Below are 18,032 nucleotides of genomic sequence, written 5' to 3' on the forward strand. Positions count from 1 at the left end.
GCGCCATTACGCAGTGAAGAAAATAAAAATGCGATTTTGAAATGCTGCGTCCCGCCGCCATTTTTAAGTTTTGCAAAATGAGCTAGGGACCAAAAAGTACTATTTAGGTTGCTAATGATGTGTGATCCATTTCAAATTTTTATATAAACGTATTCAAAAGATAAGAGGGGGAAGGGGACAATTAAGAGCCGCATTGTAAAGCAATACTAAGCAATACTACATTAATAGAACAATGTGCATAGATATGTCAATATTTCCTAATAAAAATTTGATTCTTAAGCAAGAATATTAGAAAATATCCTATTGTTGATAAAATCCTAATATATCCTAATATTATGCTTTTTCTTTTTTGAGAATAATCTCGCTAATAATTGACCTTAAGTGATTGGGCACCTTGAGACTGATCACTCTAAGATAGATAAATATACCAATACCCAAATGTTTGCTTGTACTTACTGTAGTCATTTTATGTTTATGTTTGTAGAAAATGGAAGAAAAATGTTAAACATGTTAAACACCATTGGTTTCTATCTATTGAAGAGCCCTTAAGATATATTAAATATAATTCGAAAAGTTGGCTAGAAACAAATACTTTTCTTTAACAATAATTAACCAATACACCCACAAAATACTACTTCTAATACACAATCTCTGGTCACAAATTCACAAGAATTCTAGTTAATTTTTCATATTTTGGACTCAAGTAAGTCGTTACTTTCAGGACATACTATAATAATATGCCAATATTTCTTAAATTTTTGCCTGGATTAATTTAATCCTTAAGCAAGATTTTTAGAAAATAGTCTTGTGAATATGAATCCTTTTTTTTATTTTATGCGAATCATCCCATTATTCTTTGAGATCTCAGACTTTCTTGTGAATTGCCACCTTACAGACCAGAAATTGTTCGCAGATACGTAATGTGAGTAAACATGCCAATATTTCTTAAATTTTTTGTTGTACTGATTTGAACCGTAGTGAATATTCATAGATACCATGCTTTTTGCTTCATTACTCTATTAATTTTTCACATTTTAAACTTTCCAGTAAAGGGTCATTCTAGGAATGAGGAATATATCCTATATTTTTGCCTGAAATAATTTAAACCATAAACAAAACAAAACTTACAAATAAAGAAAGTAAATAAATCAACTCCATTTATTCCATTAAAATCAATTCATTATCCTACAGTATTCAAAGTTTTTAAATCATCCATCTAGTTTGTTGGCTAATTTAGCTCTAAAGATGATACAAAGAGCGTAAAATCATCCGCCAGAGCTTGAATATTGAATGAATAGTCCGTCCAATAAAGTTAAATATGTTTTTATTTCATTTCTAATTTATTATTTTTTAATCCTTGCTTCTTCTATAACTTTCCAAACTTAAAACGCATTTAAGGATTTCTCCATTATTTTAACTGGTTTCGTAACATTCAATAATCCGAGCTTTATCGTATTTAAACTAGCTTTCCTTGGTCGTCCCAAAGAGGAAAAAATCTAACGGATTTAGATCGGAAGACCGCGCGGAGGTCACGGTTGTAGACCCCCGCGACCTATCCAACTATTGGGAAACGTTAAATCTGTATCTAATATAGAATAATTAAGGAAAAATGCGTTAGAACACTATATTGTGCGTGAAATGTATATTTATCTCTTGAAATTGTGTATTCTCTCAATCGCCTTACTTTTGTTTCTTTGATTTGCTTTGGAAACATTCTTCTTTCTTTAAGTCGTCTTTCTTATTTACCCTCTTCTCCGTTGACTCGATATTCTTATCACTAGAACTTATATTTCATTTGTCTTGAACTTTTGCTCTCGTTGTTTTATATGTCACTATTCTCAATATTCACACCTTATTTTACTTTTTGCTTATATTTTTTCTTCGTTATTTGATGTTCGTACTATACCTTTTCCTTGTCAATGTCACTTAATAAAATTATAAATTATTCTTCTTCTAAGTCTTTTAGAGCTAAATGCATTTTGTTTATAGTTTTTATTTATCGCCTTGGTCTTCCTTCATTTACTATTGCATTTTTATTGACTGCCATTTTTTTATTTAAAGGTTTTGTTATATATCTTCTTCTTTGTTTCTCTCATCATATCTTGTCTGCCTCTATATGTTGTGTATTCTTTCCTTCTCGTTTTTTTTCGCCTATTTCCTTTTTATTACCTATTTTTGTATAATTTTTACTGTATATTGTCTCCTTTTTTCTCTATTTTAAATTTTTTTTTGTCATTGTCTCGTTCTATTTGTTTCTTCTTGATATTTTTGTTCCCTTTGATCCTAAGATTTCTTTGATAGCACTCTTTTGATTTTAAATTTTGATCTACAGATAAGGTTGGGCATTATAGAAAAAATATTCTGCTTTTAGGCGACCTTTAGCTCAGATATTCTTGTTTTTCTGACTGTGTGCATTATCACCTTCTTCGTTTCCTTAATGTTTTAATCGTTCATCCTCTTATTCTCTTTAATTCTCGTTTCGTTCTTACATTAATTTGCCCATTTCCTTTTGTTCTTCTTCTTCTTATTGCTTAAGGTCTCTTTGATTTTTATTTCGTTTTTCTTGTAGCATATGCTAAATAAAACAAAAAAAAACGAATGATCTGCCATTAACATTCGCAGACTGATCCGCGATGGGAAAAACCATTTTCCAAAGAGCACAAAACCTTATTTGTTACAAAGTTTTCTGAGAATAGGACCTTTGACTTCCTAGTTTTGCTATCGCTCGATTTATTTTGGAATTTTTTTCGAATTTTAGTATTTTCGGCTGATGAAACCCAGCAGAAAATCGCGTCACCCTTTTGTTTTGTTAATTTAATACGGAGTAACCTAAATCTGTTGTTCATTAATAATTGCATTTTTTCCGTAGATTAGATGCTGTGAAGGCAGTGGACTTGACAGATTTAGGTTTTGTTATCTTGGTCGTTCTTGCATGTGCAGACTGAATGGACAAAAAGTGCAATTTATTAGTTTTCAATAGAGATATGGAGCGAAGTCCAGTTGATTTTTATACTTTTCGGGGTAAAATTGAAGGCTTTAGAGGCAATTTGAGGTTAACTAGATCTCATATCTCGTTACTTTTGATTACTCATGGTTCATACTGTTAGTCATGAAAAATATAATTTTTCTCTTCGCTTGGATATTTTTTTATGAGTGCTAAAATGGGTGTCTACTGATTTATTCAGCTTACTCTGTATACATTTATTGAAAATTATCTTAGTTATTCAATTAAAAGAATTTTGGTATTTTTTCGAAAAAAAATCAGTGGCGCGTGAAATTTAATTTTTTTCATTCTCTCGTATATTTTTCAAAATATTTCCAAATATTTTCTGAAATCACACATTAAATTTACAGAAGTCCCTTCTCTTATCTTTTAAGTTAAAGCCGTTTTGTTACTTTTTTAAAAAAACCAGCGATCCTTATTTTTTTTCTACCACCCTGTATATTCTTAAAGTACTAAAATAGATGTTTAAGGCATTTTAGTAATTGCTTGACAAAAAAAATCGTCTACATATTTTAATATTTTTATCTCCCTGTTATGATGAGTGCTAAAATGGATGTATACCGATTTATTCGGCTCATCCTGTACGGGGAAGATTATTCCACAAATAGACATAAAATAGGTTTTGCTAAGTGTTGACCTTATTTATTAAACAAACCAGAATATGATTGTCACTTATACAAATTCAGGTTGAGCATAAGTTGCTATGGTAGAACATGAAATATGGTTTCAACAAACTTCAAATATGATTGTCGCATGCCTAACGGACTTTCTCAGAAATTTAATCTCGCATTCCTTCTCTTTTACATTATACTTCAGCTATGTAATAATTTTTTTCTTTTTGTCTAAGAATTGTATTAATATGAAATGGGCAACTTCTGGCTCTTTATTAAACATGTTCAAAAGACGTGGTGGGTCGATTTCTCCTACAAAATCAATATCATAATTAGAACCTTACAAGCATCGCTGGGTTCTCATTTTCTTCGTCTATTGAGTCTTCATCAAATCCTACTTTTCTTTTCACGATATTTTTCTTCTCCAATTTTTTTTTCTTTCACTCTCCACTAGCTTCCAGGGCGATTTTTTATGGAGTGTCCATGGCGATAAAACTTTTAACTTTTTCTCTGATTTTTTCGTTCTTCAACTTTTGAAGAAAGTTTTTGTGTGGGAATTATGTGTAAATTAACTAATGCTAAAAGTAAGGAGACTGACATAACATTTGGATCTATAAATGGCCGGGCTTCTTTATTGTTTGGATCCATATTCATATCCATATTCATATAATTACAAAGTTGTCATCTGTAAATATGAATTTATTAAAAGGATAAATCTCAGTTTTTCGAAATTCGTATCCGAGGGTGTTCTAAAAGCGACGTTTGTAAAATGATTTCAACGAAAAAAACACCGAGACATCTAATGGCTGCAGCTTGTTGGAAGTATGCGGTGGTAAGGTCAAAATGATCACTCCATTTTCCTTTGCTAGATTTATTCCTTCTATCGTCAGATGGATATTCTTTTGTGCTGGACGTATTCAGCACAAATAAAGTATATCACCAACAAACTTTTGCGATACCATCTATGGGCCCTGTCTTCATTATTATGACTCATATAGAATACAGAAACTCCAAAATTCTTGCCTTAGGTTTATATTTGGCATAACAAGAAGAGAGCATATATCTTTGCTGCATTCTGTTTTTTTTTATAAGGTGCATAAATGGGAAACTCCACCATTAAGAAAAGGTGACCTATTGAAAAGATGTACACAATTTAAATATAAAAAGAAAAAAATTATTAACTGTTCCCTCTCACAACAAAGAAATTTTTAAAAAGTCATTTTCGTATGTAATAGTATGTAATGTAAATAAATTTAAAATATTAGAGTTTTTGATGTCCGAGAACGCATTTAAAGCAAAACTTAAGGGGCATTTATTCAACGCATACATTTTCTCTTTCTGAAATAATTAAAAATAACTATGCATATTAATGTGCAAATTAATATTTTATAATAAAATAAAAAAAGTTTTTTTTTTAATATTATATACAAAGATATAATTTAAAATTGATATTATAGTTTAACCTTCCCCTTTCCTCTTTCTATCCCATTCCTTTTTTAGGTATATGTTCCTGTTTATTTTTTTGCATATGATTTTTAAATTCTAAGGCCTCAACAGAATTTGGGGGCACTTCTTGAAAGTCACCCCTGAAAGTCCGAATATAATGACTTATTGGTCACTCACTTCCATTACTATGCATTATTAATATGCTTATTACTATGCATGTAGGTATAAATTATTACTATGTGTGTAAAAAATTATATTGTTAAGGGTAATGAATAATATTCTTATATCTCTTAGTATTATTATTATTCGAGTATTAAACTTTTTTTTTGGCGAATTCCCGGATGCTGATATAACACAAGTGGTGACCAGTACACCTCGTTCGGCACTCGTGCAAGAAGAGGCTCTCTTGGCCTTTTTCTAGGCAATAATCTTTTTTTGGTTTGTGGACGGTTATAGTTGCAGTTTCATCTAACTATACATTCTTGTACCGATATAAAAATGTTCATTCGTCTCGAACACTTTTGCAAAATTGTTGAAAAAAAGTCCAACATTGTGCTTGTCGAATGCTGTCGCTCTGGAGAAGTTACATTCTTCTGGCTGACGAAGACTCCATTCTGCATTTCTGGGCATAAATGCCAAAAACCATTCCTTGTTTATTTGCCAGGAATTTTACAATTAATTATTATTGCCATTTTATAAGGCAGTTTTGTTCTATGATATGGACAAACGGTCCCATAACACTTTTTTGAGCAATTTAATAAGTAATCAGCTAGACTTTTTCTTGTTTTTCAGAAAAGTTCTTTCTAGATACATAATCTGATGCCATTTTAATATTCCTGTTGGGATTCTGTTGGAAAATCGTTCGGAATTTTAAGTCGTATCTTTCAACTGCTTGTCTTAGAGATATCGTCTTTTCGGTGACTGCTCTAACAGCAGCTCTCAAGGATTGTTCATCAAATAGGCCTTTAGTGCTTTTTCGCTTACGTTCTCGGGTTTTGACGTTTCGTTGTGGAATATAATTAAAATGTTTTCAAAAACATTCACTTTTTTAATGGCACGACTTATGTTCCACGATCAGACAGCGTCTGATTGTAGAACAACCATGCTGTCTGAAGGTGAAACTTAAGCCGCAATACAAAATTAAATTCAACTGTGAATTCCATACATAACCTACAAAAGTAAACTCGCTCATAAAATGTCAATAAAATAGCCCAAAATCTGATCAGTAGATTGTTTTTTTTCTACTAGTGCCAAAAGAAAAATTAAAGCTTATAATATCAAATGAAGGATAGAAAAAACTTACATAGGAAAATGATTCATTTGTTGAAAAATGCACAAAAATGACAAAAATTGCGTTTCAACTTTGTTTACAAAAACTGCATGTTCAAAGGCGTTTAAAATTTTGCCTTTTTTATCCCCTCGTATATTTTTTAAAATGCACTGAAATAAGTTTCTAAATATTATGTGTAATGACACATTTTGAAAGGTTCCTATCATATCTTTTAAGTTAAAGGCGTTTTAAGAAGTACTAAAACAGATTATATTTTGGCAATTCCTTGACGAAAAAGTCTTTACAAATTTTAATTTTTTTATCACCCTGTATATTTTTTATGGGTGCTAAACTGGGTATCTAGCGATTTATTTGGTTCACCCTATATATGTACATATTTTGAGGACTGTCTTAAATATAAAATTAAGGTATTTTTTTGGAAAAAATATCAGTGGCGTTCAAATTTTTAATTTTTTCACTCTCCTCTATAATTTCTAAAATGTACTGAAAGCTTGCTTATAAATCATTTGTGTAGTCACACATTTTCTCTGTCTAAAAGTCTCTGTCTTATCTCTTGAGTTAGGGGCATTTTATTATTTTCTTACCAATACCAATTACCAAAAAGGCAATTTAAAATTTAGTGACAAGAGATTGCTAAATCACCCAGTATATTTTTTATCGGTGCTAAAATATGTATCAATATTTTCGGTTCACTCAGTGTACATACCCATTGTGAATACCACTTTAGTTATTGAGATGCAGATGTTTTGATAATCAAGAAAAACTGTTGTCCCAAAAATTTTATTTTATTTTCATACCCCTCGTGTTTTATAAGCTGCTGAAACATCGAAGGATTGTCGGTTAACTTTATATACATTTGTTGAAGATTATCTTACTTAAAATGACGTTATTATTTAATTTTTTTTTCTTAATCAGAACTTAAGTTACAGTCATAGAATAATATTGAGGGGGTATATATATGGTATATATATGTATATGGGTATATATATGTATATATGGTTACAGTACAAAATTAAATTCAACAGTAAATTCCATACATAACCTACAAAAGTAAACTCGCTCATAAAATATCAATAAAATAGCCCAAAATCTAATCAGTATATTGTTTTTGTTCTACTAGTTCCAAAAGAAAAATTAAGTCTTATAATATCAATTGAAGGATAGAAAAAACCTACCTAGGAAAACTATTGTTTTGTTGAAAAATACAGATGTTTTGATATTCAAAAAAAACCGTAGTCCTAAAAATTTGATTTTATATTCATAACACTTGTGTTTTATAAGCTGCTTAAACGTCCAAGCATTGTCGGTTGACGTTATATACATTAATTAACGATTATCTTACTTAAAATGACGTTATTATTTTAATATACTTTTTTAATCAGCGATAGTCAAAATTTTTTTCATCCCCTTCTATATCTTTCAAAATGTGCTAGCATAAATTTCTAAAAATTTTGTATTACATGTTTTTAAACATGTGTAAACAGCCTTATCTTGAGTAAAAGTCATTTTGTTAATTTGTATTTTTATTCCCCTGTATATTTTTAAATAGAAATATTAAATTAGGTATTTCAGGATTTTGTATGACCACCTGTACCAATACATATTCCTGTATATCAATTTTCAAGAGCTTAACTGTCTTAGTTTTTAAGTGATTGGTATTTCGGTCAGTTTTTTAAGAAATAACCATGTCGTTTCATTTTTTTTTGTTTTTCGGTATATTTTATAAAGAGGACTGAATTAGGAATCTAAGCGATATTTATGATTAATCTGTGTATAAACCATCAAAAGCACTGCAATTTAAAGGCATTTCTGTAACTTTTTTCAGTGGTCCCTTAAAATTTTCTTTATTTGTATATGACTAAAATAATCTGTTTTAATAAATGCGGAAATAAGTACCTAATTATTTTTATAGAAGAAACTTTCAAAACATCAACCCTCTTGACTCTTATTTCCAAAATTTGTATAGTTCTACAAAACCCTTTACCTTATATTGTTTACTTTTATTTGTATACCTTTACCTCTTTACTTTGAACCCCGCCATAATAAATATACGTTATATGGCTTATTACGCTAATAAATAAGTTGGATTGGGTTAGATTCTAGGGAGCTTTTCTCTTTGAGTTAGGAATAATTAAACAGTTGCTGTTCGTTTCCACATTATATTCTTTTGTTTCTTTTAACATTTACTTCATTACCTAGATCTTCTTCTTCTTTTTACAATATCTTGCCTCCTTCTTCTTTCTAGTTAGTTTCTGGCTCATTTTCTTTTCTAGATTGAACTTTTTACTTCTTCTCATTTTCATTAGTTGTTACTTCTTCTTTTCTGCGTATTCCTGTTTTTCTGACTGTGAATTGTCTCCTACTTTTTTTGGCATTTCACTTGTTTTCATTGCTTCTTTTCTAGTTCTTAGTTAGTTAATTTGACCCCTATATAAGATCAAGAAATATTTGACAGATTTTGTGAATATGTAAAAGATTTTCAGAATATTCCAATAAAACAAATGAAAAATCTAAAAATCTATTTAAAAATAATTACTTTACATATCATACAAATTTCCTATCGACATATTTTAACATTTTTCTCATTAATAGGAATCTCCTCCATAAACTCTTCCTCAAAGCTTTTCTGCTTAGGGGCTTTGGGCTTACAGACTTTAAAAATTACACACGCCCCCCATACAATTACTATTAGCCCTAAACCAATGCAAATTAGGGAAACATAATTCAATAAGTCTGGCAACCTTTGAAGTAACTTCAGGTTGGCGGCCAAATTGTCATCCAGGTCTACAAATTGGGAAAAGTAGAACATCGGAACGAATATCTTGGGAACTTTACTGAACAGCCTGGAACAGAATTATTAATATATTACGTTACTAGTGTGGAAAGAGCAGACTCTCTTAATTGTTCAAGAAATTAGTATTTTTCCTACGATCATAAGCTCCTTATGATCAAAAATAAAGGTCGCATGATTAGGAATTCTCTAAAAAATTCATTTCATTCTTACCCAGATGTGAAATGAATTTTTTATCACAGCTATGGAAATTATGACCAATATTGCGGAAGGTTGTTGGGTGGGGTCAGAAATAAAACAGAAACCTGTTTACTTAAATGTCGACGTTTCGACTTATATTATGTAGCAAAAATAATAAAATACATGTATCGATGTGCAGATTTTACAAAGACAAGGGGTCCATTGTGTAATCTACGGAAAAGTACCGGGCCCAAAATGAGACCACATGGTGCTAAAAGCAACCCTAGGCTGGGACGTGATAAGAATACTAATGAGCCTTCGAACTATGGTGGGAATCTACCCACATCTGTTATCCAACTGTTTGGACAAGCTTTAGATCTGCTAGAATGTATTTTAAAAAGAAAAAGCCCAGTAGTCTGGAATATACATATATTTGTTGTGAGCACTCGTGTCTTATTTATAAAATTTTGGTGGTTTACATAATGTTGAAAGTTTGTTTTGGCGTTTTAATATAAATTAATCTTACAAATAGTCAGAAGTGGGATCGGCTCAAATAAGTGGACTGTACTGTGTACTTTTATACGTTTTAAGTTAAAAAACTATAAAATATAAACCGGCACGGTTTTTTTGATTTTTGACTTTTGTTTAAACAACTTTAAAATAGGAAAACCAAGCCAGAAACGGGTAAAACGTACGCGAAGTTCGTCAAGTTCGAGTTCTTCGTCTACGACTAGTAGTAGTAGTAGTGCGGATAGCCGCGAGTTAAAAAGAACTGTAAAAAGACTTCAGTCGGAAGTGAAAAAGTTACGGAATCGACCATCTACGTCCGCGGGTGTTAGCGCGAATGATGCGTTCCTGATTCCATTGTTTGATCCACAGAAGGACGACATTAGTGTTGAAATGTGGATTAAGCGTGTTGATAAAGTGGCAGAAAGGTATCGTTGGGACCGTGATGCAATAATGCGTTTAGTGGTTTTGATCGTTCATGTGGGAATGCAAGACAATTTTTTGACAAGCATGAAAAATGTGATATTTCTTGGAGTAAGTTGAAGATAAGTATGGCACAACATTTTGATAAGTCCATTCCATTTGTGTGTTTACTTCGTGAAGCCGCTAATTATGAAGCTCAATCTAGTCAAAATTTGGGAGATTATTGCTTTCAAAAGCTTACGAAGTTAAGAGCATTGTAATTGACAATTCCTGACGAATTTTTAACAGATGCGGTAATTGGTGGTTGGAAGTATCAGAGTTCACATTTGAAATCAAGTATAGAGCTGGCACACGTCGATACGTTAAGTCGAAATCCAATCAATGTAGAAGTACACCAGGTAGATATAACATAAGCTGAATGGATATATTATAGTAGCAGCACAAATTGAAAATCTTCCCATCAACCGTATAAGAAAAATTTTAGAATTACGTCAAGAAAATCGAGAAACGAAGCAGTATTTTGAGGAATATAAGCTGAAAGATAATAAATTATATAAGAAGTTAAAAGATGGGAAACTAGCATGGGTAGTTTCTCGAATGGCAAGAATGCAGATATGTAGACTGTGTCATGATAATTCTGGTCATTTGGGCCTTGATAAAACCATAAACCGCATTTGTGAAAATTATTGGTTTTCACAAATGAGGCGATTTGTCACAAAGTATATCAAGGCTTGATTACACTGTGCCTTTTATAAGAAAACGGACGTAATCAAACAAGGTAATCTACATCAAATCGAAAAAATAGCAGTTCCATTTCATACACTTCACATCGATCACGTGGGCCCATTTGTTACAAGCAAGAAAAATAATAAATTTCTGTTGGTGATTGTAGATGGTTTTACTAAGTTTTGTGTATTGGAACCTGTACGTGATCAAAAAAGTAAACATGTTGTTAACGCTTTCATGAACCTAATTTATCTTTTTGGTGTTCCCAATCGTATTATAAGTGATAGGGGAACAGCTTTTACTTCGAAAACGTTTGATAACTTTTGCAAGACTTATGGGATAAAACATGTGTTAAATGCTGTTGCTACTCCGAGAGCCAACGGCCAATGTGAAAGGTATAATAAGACTATTGTTAACGCTTTGGCTGCGACAGCAGTAGAAAAAGAAGCTGACAACTGGGACCAGTTTATCAAAAAAATACAATGCTCACTAAATACTTCATTTAATCGAGCTATAAATGCCACACCAATGGAATGTTTAATCGGTTGCAAATCAAAGAATGGATGGATTCAGAAGCATGGATTTTGAACGAAGTGCAAGTTCAAATTGAAAGATTGGACATGAGTTTCGAGAGAGCATTTCCCAACACATAACCGAAGATCAACGAAACCAAAAAGAAAGATATGACAAGACCAGAAAAGAGGCTACGAAGTATCAAGAAGAAGATGGTGCGAATAGTCAGTGAGGTTCCAACGGGGTCAAGCCGAAAACTTACCGAAGTTCAGAGAGCCATTCCGCATAACAAAAGTGTTAATTAATGATCGCTATGAGGTCCAGGACTTACGAGAGGGAGCCAAACGAGTTAGCAGACCGATGGTGGTGTCTCCTGATTTGATTAAGAAATGGAATACTTTTCAAGACGATGAATGGTGAGTATAAGACGCATACTTACAAGGTAAGGTCAAAGGACCAATACGATACGAATTGAGAAAAAAAAATTAATCTTAACTGAGATCAACGGATCTCCATAAGTCAACGGATTTATGCATACGAACTAAGGTCAAAGGATCTTAGTTGAGATCAACGGATCTCCATAGATCAAAGGATCTATGCGTATGAGTTATGATTAACCATTCTGAAGTAGAGATCAACGGATCTCTCTAGATCAACGGATCTATATTTACGAATTAAGGTCAAACGATCTCCCTAGATCAACGGATCTCCATAGATCAACGGATCTATGTGTGTAAGTTGTAAATATTGTGTCTTAATTGAAGTCAACGGATTTCCATAGAGCAAAGGATCTATGTCTATACGAACTAAGATCAACGGATTTTAGTTGAGATCAACGGATCTCCATAGATCAAAGGATCTATGCGTATGAGTTAAGATCACAAATTTATATTTGAGATCGACGGATCAAAGAAATAATACTTGAGGTCAAAGGACCTCGGCAATTACTTATAAGGCTAAGGCGATTGTTTTTTGCAGGTTAACCCCACCTGAGGACAGGCGGTTAGGCCAGGATGACCGAATGTAGCAAAAATAATAAAATACATGTATTGATGGGCAGATTTTACAAAGACAAGGGGTCCATTGTGTAATCTACGGAAAAGTACCGGGCCCAACATGAGACCACATGGTACTAAAAACAACCCTAGGCTGGGACGTGATAAGAATACTAATGAGTCTTCGAACTATGGTGGGAATCTACCCACATCTGTTATCCAACTGTTTGGACAAACTTTAGATCTGCTATAATGTATTTTAAAAAGAAAAAGCTCAGTAGTCTGGAATATACATATATTTGTTGTGAGCACTCGTGTCTTATTTATAAAATTTTGGTGGTTTACATAATGTTGAAAGTTTATTTTGGCATTTTAATATAAATTAATCTTACAATTAAGTCATCCTCAGGACACTGAACTGGATTTAAGTAATCACAGAGATGAAACAAAGTAATTTCAATTACATAAAAAGCACTATTAAAATAAATGTTTTTTACGTGTACAAAAATTTAAAAAACAAAAAAACACAAAAGCCACGACACAATTAAAATTACATTCAGGTACAATCCGTTAAAAAAAAATTTAATAAAAAGATATAAAATTTATTTTTTATACATTACACTCCTTCAATCTACAACACCAATTTGATTTTAACAGCACTCAGATCATTGGCAGAGAATCAAATTACAAAAAAAGAAATTTACTAGAAACGGTTAATATAAAAAAGTATAAAGAAAATATTAACAGAAAACAAGACACCGATGATCTGAGTGTGAGTTACTATAATTTAATTAATTTACTACCAAAAAGATAAAACTGAAACTAATGAAACTGCTAATCCTTACTGAAACTACTAATCCTTAACTTATCAACATAACATTGAATCATAAAAATTAAATAAATAAACGCTCGAAAAAATAAAAACATTTGTTTCTTGGCTTATTGTTGATTCTAGTTTGTCCACAATATGACCTACAATTTAACCCATGTTAAAAATAATTCTACTGTCCTATTATAAATGTGTTTTAATTATAACAAAAGAAACCTAGACTTAGGTAAGAGGTGCAATGTATAAGAAATAAATTTTATATTTTTTGTATTAAAAAAATTTTTTTTTACGGATTGTACCTGAATGTAATGTTAATTGTGTCGTGGCTTTTGTGTTTTTTTTGTTGTTTTAATTTTTGTACGCGTAAAAAATTTGCTTTAATAGTGTTTTTTATGTATTTGAAATTACTTTGTTGCATCTTTGTGATAACTTAAATCCATTTCAGTGTCCTAAGGATGACTTAATATAAGTCGAAACGTGGACATTTAAGTAAACAGGTTTCTGTTTTATTTCTGACCCCACCCAACGACCCTCCGCAATATTGAAGATATTGGGTCACAAACACGAAACTGAAAATTATGACCAATATTCAGTACACTGATATGTGGAAAATGAAATATGGTCGTAGAAATAATACTAACATTGAGGTAAGTGAGAAAAGACTGCTTACCGAATTCTATTTATCGGCTGAAGAAGCATGTTCACCTGCATGTTGGCTTGAAGATTCATTATTATACCTGTTTTCTACAAAAAGAAGAAATTATTTTTACGATTAGAACTAAAAGTTAAACTTACTGGTTCAATGATAAGATAGAACTCGTGTTTCTTTGCATCAGGTTTCATTCCACTGATAAGATTTGTGTAGTAAGGATCTGCTGCGTAAAAGTGTGGAAACGAGAGAAAAGTTGGTGAGTTATCCCTGCATTTTGAGACGTCAAGTACACCAGAAGGGTAACAATGTTCGCCACAAAAGCAGCGGTTTTCTGGATAAAGAGTACCTAAAAAACAATAAAGTCAGAATGTACTTCATTTTTGTCTATTTGAATTGCTAGTAAAAGTCTCCTATTGACTCTCTTATTATTCTTCTAAAGGCTATTGGACGTAGTACGGAAAATTGTCTAAGAAACTTGAAAGGAGTCCAGCCATCTTTTTTAGAATTTTTATAACAAAATACATTTTTGACTATATGAAAGAAGTTAAATGAAATAAAGAAGTAAACTACAGATATTGAAAAGTTTTAAAATTGTCAAAATTTCCCAAATCCCTTATCCCTTAGGAAAATGAATTAGAGATGTAGAAAATTTAAGAAAAAATCAGTATTTTCCCTATTCTCAGACATGCAAATAAACGAACTTAAAATAAAGAAAAAATACAAGATGGGTTCCAAGATGACTACAGTATGCAAATACCAGATGCTGTGATTTTTCAAAGGCTTTCGACTGTGTATCCCATCAGATCCTCCTGATCTTGAGAAGCTGATGACTTATGGAATTATGGACGCAATTGTGCAGTTACTCAGCAGTTATCTGAGTGACCGTAAGCAGGAAACTACTTTTAATATTATAACTTTGATAACACAAAGTTTACGTATGAAGTCTCTCAGGGATGTATTATCTTCTACAGACACTGCCTTTACCTTCAGAGATTAGAATCAAGAGAACCTTAGTAGTAAAACAGGTTCGCAGATTGAATAACTATCTGAAGGATATGGTTTAGGCCAAAACAAACTTGCACTATATATATTAAAGAGTGGCTGGGAGTATGACCTTTTGGTTAAAGGATATTATATGACAGATGAGTATAAGTTCTTGGCAATGTAGTTTGATCCCACTTTAAAGTTTGATAAGCACATCGATATGCCTGCTAGTCGTTTACCAAAAATAAAATTTCTTTGAAAAAAAATTTAAAAAATTAGTGCGCTTGAGACTACACGACTGAAGTAAAACTTCTTTAGCTCCTTTCCTTAATATATGTATGTATATACTCTCTCTTGCTCCTATAGTAATATACGAATCATAACTCTATCTATCTCCACTAACTCATATCTTCTTCTTAACTACTGTTCGCCTCGCCCGATCACACTTATCGTAATGCATCGCCAGGTTACTTCTCAACTCAAGCATGTGTAAAGACGTTTTACTTTAAAAAGTATTGCCTCGATCATCCCTGGTCTAGAGTTATCATGATCTGTTCCTGTCTCTTACTACTTATAACCTCTTAGTCATTTTCAGTATGCTTTGGGAATATTTGCCCTCCAGAGAACAGCAGAGAGCGTTATTGGCAGCCTGGCCTATACTGCTAAGGTGAGGCAAGTTTTGGTGGAGTATTAAATCATGACCATTGATTCAAATTAATATCCTTGTCCGAATAGCAAGGTAGTTAAGTCAGGCTTAATTTCCGTAGGGTGGAAAAAACTAGATTGACATTTCATTCAATAGATTTGACAGAGATATAAAAAAATAACTGGAGACCTAGAAAATTTAAGAAAAACTACTGTAAGAGTATCTGATAGGACCAAAACCTTCGTTAAGGACATAAAACTTCCATGTTATTGAGCCAGTTAAATAATGACTACATCATACTACATACTTAATTTCTCCATGACTTACCATTATCAAAAATATTATTAGCACTAAATCTATACCCTAGTACTCCTTTAATCGTTTCTTCCCTCACAAACTCCAATTCGGCATATTTGCACAACTCAGGCGAATAAAACACCAACTTTTCCGATTTCTTTATGTTCAAAGGATAAAACTCGGTGGCGGAACCTTTGATCTCGTTGCAACGGCCTTCATAGAAGTTTGTGGTGTTTTTGTAGTCCCACTCCATTTGCTTTCCAAAATTTTCATCGTTTTTCGTGTACATACTGTAAGTACCTTTTGCTACTGTGTTGTTTCTCTGCAAAAAGAAAACTGAAAATTTTGGATTTTTGTCATGATTAACACGTACCCCATGAAAATATCCAAACTTTTTGTTAATATTAATGACAGGAATCGAGCTTAGAGAATCGAGAATTTTATCTTCATAGCCGTCAAGGATAATTTTTCTTGCTGTGGTGGTTATACTTATATCTGTACCCAACTTTGCCGCCAGCATAAAGGATACTGTTAGTTTTGCACCGGCCCATAGTTCTCTTGCTTTATACGCTACTGTCTGAAAAGAAAAATTATTTATTATAGTTCCCTAGGGGTGGAGAGGGGAAAACTTTTACTTTTGCTCAAGAAACTTGTAAGATTTTCTTAATAATTTTGAAGAATATGAATTTTTTAATAAATAATTATGATTTCCTCGTGATTTGGAGGATTTGAACCCTTAGAACATTGAAAGGCCTTTCAATGTTCTAAATTTCAACCCAATGGTAAGCAACGCATGCCATGGGAAAGCAATTCGTGAAAAATGGGAAGGCAACTAGACCTGATCAAGTGAACACTGGAATTTTGAAAATGTTAGCCAGTAAAGAATAATACTGACAGATGGGCTGAAATCAACATTTGTCATGATCTCCAAAAAGAATAAAGCAACCAAATGTAAAGCTTATGATTAATTACCAATAATTAATCTAATGAGCCTTTAAGATATTTTTGAGAGTGATACATCGCATGGTATAAGTAGGGTATTAAGTCGAGAAAAAGACCGGAAACAGTTAGTTCGGTTTTTGGAGCGGTCTAAGAACTAGGAAGGTGTTGTTTGTTGTTAATGTGCTGATCCAAAGATATCGTGATGTTAACCATGGCGTGTTCCTTGTTTTAATCGATGTCGAGAAGGCTTTTGATTTCTAAAAACAATTCTAAAAACAATATATGGCAAAGATATTTATATAATTGCCAATTTGTACTGGTAATTAGAGGAGTACGGCAGGAATGCATTCTGTTACCCTTAATTTTCAAACTCTATTCAGAGGAAAAATTCAATGAGACTCTTACTGATGTCGCTGACAAAATTAATATTAATGAGATCAACGTAAATATTATCAAATACGCCGATGAATACACTTATTGTCACTGATAATGAAGAAGATCTACAAAAGAAACTAGATAATCAGTTAAGCTAAAAACTCAATACCAGCAAAACCAAATATATGATAATTAGAAAAGAACCTAATATTGGCGATGATGGTAGCACGGTCAATGGCATAAAGCTGTGAACTTTCTACAGCTTTATACCAGTTTAGGATATTGGCAATCATGTTGGCATTTATAACTTTTTTTGTAAAAACTTGAAACCATTCTAGTAAGCTTTTTCCAAACCAAGTTCATAACCATGGACAACCAGGTTTCACAACCTTGATATTTTTTCCTCCTAGCCCTCTTTTACCCAATACCTTTCCTTGTATTATAGTTTAAAGTAGGGAGTATCTTTACCTATCATAACATGTCTCAGGTATTCTAGTTTTCTTTTTTTATTTATGTGCATAACTTCTAGAACTTGTTTCATTTCTCTTACCACTTTTATGTTTGTAATGTGAGCTTTCCATGGTATTCTGAGCATTCTCCTATATAATAACATCTCAAATACTTCGAGATTCACATCTTCTTCGCATTACTTTCGTTTTAAGAGATATGTTGAGACTTTTGAAGATGGCACCCGTTTTATAAAATATACCTTCCTTGCTTTTCCTATACGATATTTTATTTCTTGTGGTTCCAAGGTATCAATATTGTCGAACACGTTCAATTCGAGTTCCGTTGACAAATAGGTGATCTACATCTATAT

The 18,032-nt window shown here is 32.1% G+C and overlaps 1 protein-coding gene across 1 annotated transcript in view; it reads right to left on the bottom strand.

Moving 5' to 3' along the window:
• Positions 1–8,857: 8,857 nt before the first annotated feature.
• LOC126734243 (uncharacterized) overlaps positions 8,858–18,032 on the bottom strand; it is a 48,107-nt gene continuing 38,932 nt past the window's right edge. The window contains exons 13-17 of the mRNA XM_050437779.1: positions 16,269–16,472; positions 15,926–16,217; positions 14,112–14,314; positions 13,987–14,060; positions 8,858–9,195 (exon numbers count right to left, since the gene is read on the bottom strand). Of these exons, the coding sequence (XP_050293736.1) occupies positions 8,910–9,195; positions 13,987–14,060; positions 14,112–14,314; positions 15,926–16,217; positions 16,269–16,472 (1,059 nt within the window). The 3' untranslated portion in view covers positions 8,858–8,909. The remainder of the gene's footprint in view (positions 9,196–13,986; positions 14,061–14,111; positions 14,315–15,925; positions 16,218–16,268; positions 16,473–18,032) is intronic.

The sequence above is a fragment of the Anthonomus grandis genome, chromosome 3, assembly GCF_022605725.1.
Source record: "Anthonomus grandis grandis chromosome 3, icAntGran1.3, whole genome shotgun sequence".
In the NCBI taxonomy this organism is placed as follows: domain Eukaryota; kingdom Metazoa; phylum Arthropoda; class Insecta; order Coleoptera; family Curculionidae; genus Anthonomus; species Anthonomus grandis.